The 9,380-nt window shown below is 36.4% G+C and overlaps 1 protein-coding gene across 1 annotated transcript in view; it reads right to left on the bottom strand.

Moving 5' to 3' along the window:
* Positions 1–5,458: 5,458 nt before the first annotated feature.
* Positions 5,459–9,380, bottom strand: part of TIPARP (TCDD inducible poly(ADP-ribose) polymerase) — a 28,608-nt gene continuing 24,686 nt past the window's right edge. The window contains exons 5-6 of the mRNA XM_084876019.1: positions 6,917–7,195; positions 5,459–6,245 (exon numbers count right to left, since the gene is read on the bottom strand). Of these exons, the coding sequence (XP_084732145.1) occupies positions 5,798–6,245; positions 6,917–7,195 (727 nt within the window). The 3' untranslated portion in view covers positions 5,459–5,797. The remainder of the gene's footprint in view (positions 6,246–6,916; positions 7,196–9,380) is intronic.

Raw genomic sequence — 9,380 nt, 5'->3', positions numbered from 1 at the left:
AATGCAATGTAGAATTTGGGGCCAGAGCAGTCATCTTGTAATTATGAAGAGAGAACCCAAAAAAATCATTCAAAATCTTTGGGAATATTGCACCTTTGGAATAGCCTGTTCCCAATTTATGTTATGAAAGATAAAGAATTCATTATATTCATTATGACAATGATACCTTTATTTACCAAAACAATCTGATTATTGTGACCCTCTCTCATGAGACTCTTCGGAATAACCTACAATAGAGAAAAGCAAAGCTAATTGAATGATCAAAGAAAAATTTGAAATTTGCTTTTGTTCAAAGCAAAATTTCAAATGAGGTCTTCTGCCAAGAAGTTCGTGATTATGAAAAAATAACAAGCCGGCTAAGAGTGGAGTTATTTTTAATAAGGTTTGAGACTTAACAAGGTCTCTACAAAAGACAGTGGTTTCTAATATTCCTTACCAAACTGAACTAACTTTATATCCTGGATCACCTGCTCTCTGAGTTGCCCCAAACTATAAACCCCACCCTCCCCAGTGCCCTTTCAAGGGGGGAATTGTAGGGATTCTAAGAGTTAATCAACAGATGTGTGTGTGTGTGTGTGTGTGTGTGTGTGTGTGTGTGTGTGTGTGTTTTCTCTTTTCTACTAGCTGTGCACTCTTTCCTCTGTAAGAACAAGAGACCACTCAAAGGAAACTTGAATATGCAAAGTAAACCTGCTATTAAGCAGCTTCAAATGCTAACTGCTTTATATTCTTCGTCTCAATTAGTCCATAAACCACTACTAAGATTGTGTAACTTTCTGAGATTGGCTTGTGACTAAGCCATTGCTGATAATGACAGTAGTTCATCACAAAATTGAGTGATAATGATACAAAAATCTGCATTCCCACTCCTATCAAGTCCTGACTTGTATATGCCTACAAGTTAATTATGAGATTACAAACTATTTTTTAGAAAAATGTAGTCTTATGAATGGAAATTTGCATTTAGAAGAAATTCACTACATTTGAGTTGCTGGTAAGAAACCTTGTAGTTACTGGGTTCAGTTAGCTTACAGCAGTGTTTCCCAAACTTTTGACATATGTTTGGGACTTCTATAATTTTCGTTAATGCTGAGAACCCCTTGTACTCATGAGAACGTAGAATTAGGCGCAGCTAAGCATGGTGCAGTGCATATCCCCACCAAACTCCGGTGCAACGCGCACCCCCAACAAACTCTTCCTGTACCCCTGGGGGTACGCGTACCACACTTTGGGAAACACTGATTTAGAGCATTGAGACCAATGCTAATTAGATTTATCATTTGCTACTCCTAAATGGAACAGTTCATTGCACTTAGCTTAATAAGAGACTAATCCATGGACATAGACAATAGTGGGGTAGGCCTGGGGGCAGGGGGATGGATACAGAGTGGAAGCGGTCCGTGGGGGAAAAGGGGAACACCTGTAATACTTTCAATGATAAATTGAAAATAAAAAAAGAAACTGTCTTAGACCCTTGACCAAGATGCTATGAAATACAAACCTTCAATAGGACCTTTTCAAAAAAGTGTGGGTTAATGCATAAAACCCATCACTGCTATTCAAACTCAATTTATAAACTGGTCGTTGCACAAGAATTTGTTAGCATTACAGAGTCCCACACTATCATGGAATTGAGTAGCATCTGTTTAATATACTCCTGCCACTCGAATGTTAGAGGCAGTCCTTAATGTACGGGGAAACACTTAGAAGTGCCACTGATGTATCTAAACATAGGGCCCAAATGACAATTTGGCACCTAGACTTCCTATGTATTAGGAGGGTTAGAGGCTCTTGAACACCGGGTTGAGCTTCTTAGCTGTCTAATTTAAGGCTATTTTAAGATGAAATATATTTAAGATGATAGTTATAAAAGCCTGAATATAGATAATAGTCTAGACCAGTAATTTTCAGCCTGCTGGCTGTAAACTTTAGCAACATGTGGAAGTTACTGTAAGGAGTCCATTAATCCATTTGAGTACCAAATGTCTGCAGATTGTATCCTCCATACCAAATGTTGATATGGTTGTGATGAGTAACACAAATGTGCTTAAAATATCACTGAATTCGTAGAAGCTTTTGGCCATTTTGCATTTTATTAATCATTAGGCACTTCAGTATAATCAAGTGTGAAATTCTGATATCCTTAAAGTGGTTGGGCACCTCTGCTCTAACTTGAATTTAGCAGTGGGCCCAAAATACTTCTTACACACCAATGTTTCCAGTCATGTAAGATTAAAGCTTTAAAAGAGCTGTCATCTGAAAGTTCAATCAGAATTGAGGCTCCCAAAAGATGCTGAGAAGTTGAGCAATAATAATGCCGATGAAACCTTTCAATAGTATCTTTTTCTTTCTACAACGATAGCTTAAGAGTAAGTTTAGCAAGATAAAGGTTAAAAAGTTTCATTTCCTTTATTTAACTTGCCTAGAGGAGTGCCTAAATCAATAAATGAGAGGGCCTTGTTTTTGAAACCCAACACAATCTTTTCTAAGAAAATGTCTGGCTTTTAATTTGCAAATAAATGCTATCAGTTGAATAGCACTTTACAAGGAATGTTTGCATTGTAGAGTCCCAGAGTGGGAACATTCTTGTCATTTGTAGTTTTTTTAAATTTATTTTATTTTTAAAGCAAGCAACTTTTCCCCCCCATTCTTTATTGATTTCAGATTGGGATAGATAGATCAATGATGTCAGAGAATCACTGATCAGCTGCCTTCTGCACTCCCCACATTGGGATCAATCCCCCAATCTAGGCATGTGCCCTGACCAGGAATCAAACTGTGACCTCCTGATTCATAGATCCATGCTCAACTCTGAGCCATGCCAGCTGGGTTCATTTGTAGTCTTTTGAAAAGGAAAATAAAAACATGCACAGTTTCAAAGATGAGAAACCACATGAAAGGTTAAGTGACTTGTCAAACAGAAGAGGAAGCTACAATTAAAAAAAAAAAAAAAATCCCCACATAATAGCAACTTAAGTGATGTGAATTTGATGTTAGAAAAGTGCCATACCAAATTTTCTATGCATTTTGACTATTTGATCCCAATGAAGAAAAACTGGAAACATTTTGTGGTCATCTTATCTTCCTTAAGAGGAAAAAAATACTCTGATTTAAACTGACAGGTACAGTTTGGGTGTTGACTATATTCTCTTTTTTAGACTTAGTATAATAACAATTCCTATAAATATCAGCATTTCAAGACTTATTGTTATATCCAAATAATACTTTACTAAATAAACAGGTTTCAGGCTAATAGCACAGTTTTACAATTTATAATTACCTAGGATCCAATATTTGTAAGTTTCTAACACACACACACACAAAATTGTCCTGTACATAGGATTGTATAGCACTGAAATATCTTGGGGAGTCTGCAGACTCTCCTTAGAAATCTTTATCACAGTTTCATTAAGTTTCAACTTTCTGAAATGGTATAAATTATAGCTGGGCTAGTAGAGATAAAGATTTACTGAATGCCTTTCAGTATGTTTTAAATCTATAGAACCATTATAAAATTGAGACTGATTCCATAGTTACTTTTTAAATATATTTATACTGATTCCAGAGAGGAAGGGAGAGAGAGAAATAGAAACATCAATGATATTCATTGATTGGCTGCCTCCTGCACACCCCACACTGGGGATAGAGCCCACAGCCCATAACCTGGACATGCACCCTGATTAGGAACCTGAACTGGGATCTCCTGGTTCATAGGTCAATGCTCAACCACTGAGCCATGCAGGCTGGGCTAACTCCATAGTCCTTGCTTAGTTAAAACAACATACAATATTATATAGGAATTTCAAAATTATTACACTGAAGGTTAAATACTGTCAGATGCTCACATTTACCAATCAGATGACTAAATTGGCTGAAAGCTAATATGCTTGAGAGCTGACAAGATTTCTATAATTCCTTTTTCTATTTCCTTCAGCACCTGTTGGAAGGGACAGCCCTGCTCATATTTTGCACTATAGCTGTTTGCTGATATAAAACATGCCCCTTTTAAGATGCCCCAAATACTTACCTGCAAAATAAAAAATTCACTCTTCTCTGGTGACTTAGTCCATTGTTAGATAATATCCGTTCTGCTGATTCCCAGAGCACAGCACACATTTTAAGCAGCAGGTTCTAATTAGTTCTGCACAATCACTCATTCAACCAACCAATCAACCAACCATCATTTATAGATCATCTGCTGTGTTAAATTCAGTTATTTTAAATGGAACCAAAGCAAAAAGTTTTAAAGAATTACCAGAGCTTTTATTTTTGCTTATTTTTTATTAAAAAAATAAATATATCATAAAGCTTTTTTTTTCTTTAGGGGGAAAAAAGGAACAAGTTTCATAAAATCAAATAAGCAATGGTAGGGTGTCTTAACTTGAAAAAGATTGGGAATCACAGGTTTACAAGTTCTAATTGAAACAACAATTGTAACAGCCACAGTTGGCCGCTTCATGCCAATGGCAGCAAACAAGATCAACTAGAGCAAAATAAATAACCGTGTGGAAGCCCTGAAAAGTGTTTAAACAGACTGATTCACTGAGACATCAATATAGATATATCTTGCTTTAAATAACACAGAAGTTCCTGAAAAGTTTTGTGTAAATGAAATGACTACAAATACTCAGAAAGCTTGGTAACTGAAGGAATTCTGTGAATTCTTTTGTGAACAGCCACTTCCACTTTTGTAAATCCAGGTGTTTGCTTTGCTTAAGGCAAAGTAAACTTAGCTGCTACCTCTCTGAACTGAGGTGTCAGCATATTCATCTAACACTGCTCCAGCTGGGCCAGTAGCACAACTTCCCACTTTGTGTTTCTATTAAGTAGTGTAAAATTCAGAGCCAGCCAGGGAACCCAGCTGCATCTGGCAAAGCAGGCATAGGGGTGGGATTACCACCTTTAATAGTATTTCCAAGTCAACAAATATTTTGGAGAGTCTACTTTGTGCAAAGCACAGTAATAAGCCCTATCAATTTGGTTACAGATGTACTTTCTTTCTCTAAAACCCTGTCAGGGCCTAGCTCTGGAACCCTAAAATAAAGTAATACTCCTAATCTTCAAAACTGGCTTTAACCAAATTAGCTGCCCAACTCCTTCAAACTGAGTGGATAATGGGAAAGACTTTTTTCCAAGGCTGAAGTGTAACAACACAAGAATCACCTATAACAGGCTAGTAAAAAAATTTTGCTGATGACAAAAATTTTTCAAATAGTTCCTTTTTTTAAAACTTCCTCTAACAGAATTCTGAATTCTCAGGCAAACTCTGCAAAAGTTAAAGTCATTGGTATGCTTTGGTTCGGTGATACATTTCAGTCCTGCTGATAGAAATATTTCTTTCCATTTTGGACAGGGAGTATGCATGGTAATACTAGTTCCAGTCAGTTTAATCACTGTAAATATACCAAATCCTCACTTTGTTCACAGCTTGCATTTCATTTGGCCAAACTTCTACCAGGCTTAAGTCACATTCAATTAGTTAGTCTGTTTGATTTTTGTGTTTTTTTTTAATGCTTCTAATAACATTGCTGCCTATATGTACAAGTGTGAATGAAGAGTATGCAATCTGTAGTCTTTCCCACACTGAGTACACTATTAGTAAATAATTAAAGAGTAAGTGGTCATTTTAAAACTTGTTTTAAAAAATTTTTTACTTTCTAACACTTAAAAAAATGGGTCTTAAAAGTGCCCTATTAATAATGTCCAATGCTGTTTCCCACTCTCTCCCACCCATCCAAAACCTGCTACAAATGCTGGATTGAGTCCATATCAAATAATTTAGCAGTACCGAGATTTTTCAAATGGAAACAGTGTTACTGACTTCTTCATATTGAATAACAAAATAAGGGTAACTCTGGTCATCATTAAAAATGACAAAAATCTGAGGCTCAAAGAAATTATCCACACAAGAGTCATACAGGTCACTGGTGACACTGCCGGGATTGACGGGAGGAGGTCTTCTCATGCCATGACTACCCATCGTGTATCTGCCAGTTAGCACTTTGGCCAGAAACATGAAATGGACTCCTTTGGAGGACTTCTTAGAAAAGTTATGAGAGTAGCTTGCCTTCTTTGCAAAATAACTGCCTTGTCCAAACATTGTAGCATGCTTTCCACAGACTCGAGGGTCAAAGTTGTGCTTGCAGATTCCATCTACCACATCCTGGGATGTTCCATGAAATAAATGCCTCTCATTTATTATTCTGTCACGGCCACACATTTTCCTGTTCATATATTCCTTTTTCCTAATGCAAGAGTGGATAGGGAATTCAGAAGAAAGAAGGTATGCATCAATTTAAAAGGCATGATGTGGTCATAAACTTCCTTATGGTTTCAATGGGGAAGAGATGTTAAAGTGGCTAGCAAGAGCAAAATGCCATCAATGATTATATTAAAAGTTTAAGCTTATAATTTCCACTGCAGATAAAAGCCCTTTTCTTTTTTTCCTCTACCAACTGTTCACATGCTTTCTCTTCCACTTTAAAACTAGTTCTCACATTTTACCTTCCTTGTCTAATTCCACAACCTAATGCCTCTTAATTATGAGATTCCTCAAACCTACATGTATTCCTTTTGCACTACATTAATTGGTTTGTTGACTTGAGAGGCAGCCTAGTAGAGTAATTAAGAGCAAGGTTTCTGGTGCTATACTGCTAGAATCCCAATTCCAGCATCTTATTAGCTGTATGTCCTTTGGCAAATTACTAACCTTTTCTACACTCAGTTTCCTCTCTGTAAAATGTAGACTACAATACTCCACTCCTACTTATAGGTCTGTTATAAGGATTATATGAGAGCTAACATATAAAAAACACAAACATATTAATTTCTATGCAAGACTTTACTATTAGGTTCCATACTTGTCCTTAGCAATATTAAGAAAAGCTCTCTTAAACTTTTCATACTACTGACTCACCTTTTATATTTCTCCCAAAGAAACTGGTTTTGGACTCTCAATATTTGCAAAATTCTATATTTAAACTCAGGCACAGTCTTATGAAAAAGATTGTAAATAATTCGATAACTTTTGTCCTCTGAAGAAACAGGCACTTGGATAAAGTCCTGAGATGGATGCATATAAACCCAAGTTTCAGGGTAAAAGTTTGCTGAGGTAACCCCATCTGGGCAGATAATTTGTGATGATGAAGTTGCTTCGAGAGGTGAAGGAGCCTGCGTGGGAACACCACCAAGTGTCCTAGAAGGGAGAATAAGAAATGTCAATGTAAACCACTCAGAGCATTTCACATTAGAGTGCACTATAGCAATACCTAATCTGTATAGCTTAAAAGCTTGTTGTATAGCTTTAAAACATTTAAAAGCTATTGATAAAAGAAAAAAGAAATTTTAGAACAAAAACTGACTTTAAATAGATATTATTTGCTTCCTCCTGGCCTCCTCTTTGTGGGAAAAACTATAGCATATACTGCTGCAAGGTAAGCAAACAAGAACAAATTTATAAATATCTTTACTCTTTGAATCCTGGACTTCTCTTTTGCCTATACAGTTAAAGAAACTTTGTTTCAAGGGAGCAGCGATAATTTATATGTGTTCTTCAAACTTTGCTGTACTAAATAGGAATCATATCATTACTAACATCTATGTGGAGTAAGGAGAGCAGAATAAAGGGGAGAAAAAAGTGAGGCAGGCAGAAAAGAGGGAGCTTACAGAGAGAAGACACAAAATATTAAAAGTAAAAAAGCTTAAACTTTATAATTTTTATAAAAACAAACAAAATCATAGCATAGGCATTGAAAACTGACATTTGGCATTCATTTTTCAGTATCATATACAACAACAAAAAACACCAATCCTATTCAAATTTTACAATTTTAGACGTGATAGCTCTAATTACTTTAAGCTCTATACCAAAATGCATATTCTTGAACCTTTAAATTTAGATGAATTTGAAAGATAAATTTAGATAAGCAGCAACTTGCTCAGTGACTTATTTTGGCCTGATTAAATGCTTAAATTCAAATCATATTTCTTGACCATTTTCAAAACAGAGCAAAAAGGAAGAAGCAGAGAGAAAGGAAATCCTGACCCTAAGTCCCAGATTCAGGTTTAGGGTACTGTAACATTCATCAGCATGTAGTGATCACAAGGAAGCAACAAGTCTGCCAAACAGATTAGGAGTGAAATGTTCCAAGAGCTTTGTGTCACAGAGGTTCCAACTGTGGGTGAACATGCATCTAATCTCCAGCACATATTTCATCCTCCTCCTCCTAATTATCATAGCCACCTTATAGTAAGCACATACTACAAACCAGGCATTTTACATATAGTATCCCTGTCATAAGATAGATTGCTTATCTCTACTTTACAAATTTAAAAAAAAAAATTGCTGGTGGAACCAGCAAAGACCAAAGACAGGATTTTAATCAAGGTCTACTAGTTTCTAAGTGCATATGTGAAATATGTGGAAATGGAAAGAGTATGTATTTTTCCATTTCCTCCAATATATGTAAACAAAGCTTAAAAGTGATGGATATCAGGATTAGAACTCGGGTTTGTTTGGCTCCCACTAAACACCACTACCACCACCTCACATAGTCTTTTGCCTTTTAAGAGATGACTTGATAAGAAGCTAACAATTAATAGAGGCACAACTCCCTTCTTCAATCCCCACCCCTTCAAGCTATGCCTTTGATTTAACCTGCCTTGAAGTCCCTGTATCCCCCAGGTGCTTTTAAGTTCAGGGAAAGATTTAAAAGAGTGCTGGTTTCTCCAACTTTTATGACAGAAGGCACAACAGTTCTTGGCTTCTGGAGCATTTTCACCAAGCTCTGATAGATCCCCTCAGAACCTTTGTCACTGGTACATATTTCTGGAGAGGCCTCACTGTTTTAATCAGATTCTGATTAAAAGCCATCACAATTCTGAAAGATGGCAGGAAACACAGAATATAAGCTCCTTATTTTTAGCTGTCACTTCTATCCCTGCACTGCAAAGAAGGTTAAATCCAAACACACCAGGTTTTCCAGTTTTATCAGGGGTTGAAGCTAGTAACAGAGGTTCCTGTGTTGAAGGAGGAAAGTAAGATTCTTCCCAACCACTCTGCCCAAAACAGGTTTTAGGCTGTTGCAACTCTACTGAAAACGTGGCACTAACAATAGAGTACAGTCTGCTTCTATTCTTTCTAATACCATTCCTCTCTTAACAAAAACACAACAGTTCCGTAAAATGGAAGTTTCAAACCTATATTTTCCTTTTTCAGAGGGAATAGGGCCTGTTATTTACTCACACATACCTGAAGATGAGCCAGTATAACCAAGTCTCATCCATCCTAAGATACTAAATTATATCATATATATCTAGTCAGCACCTATTCCCATCAATAGATGCTTACTTTTAACAAGCCAATGTCCTAATTGAGCTAA

Source organism: Pipistrellus hanaki (genome assembly GCF_964339955.1).
Source record: "Pipistrellus hanaki genome assembly, chromosome: 2".
NCBI classification, from domain to species: domain Eukaryota; kingdom Metazoa; phylum Chordata; class Mammalia; order Chiroptera; family Vespertilionidae; genus Pipistrellus; species Pipistrellus hanaki.
The sequence above is the reverse complement of the archived record's forward strand: the minus strand, read 5'-3'. Positions and strand labels throughout refer to the sequence as shown.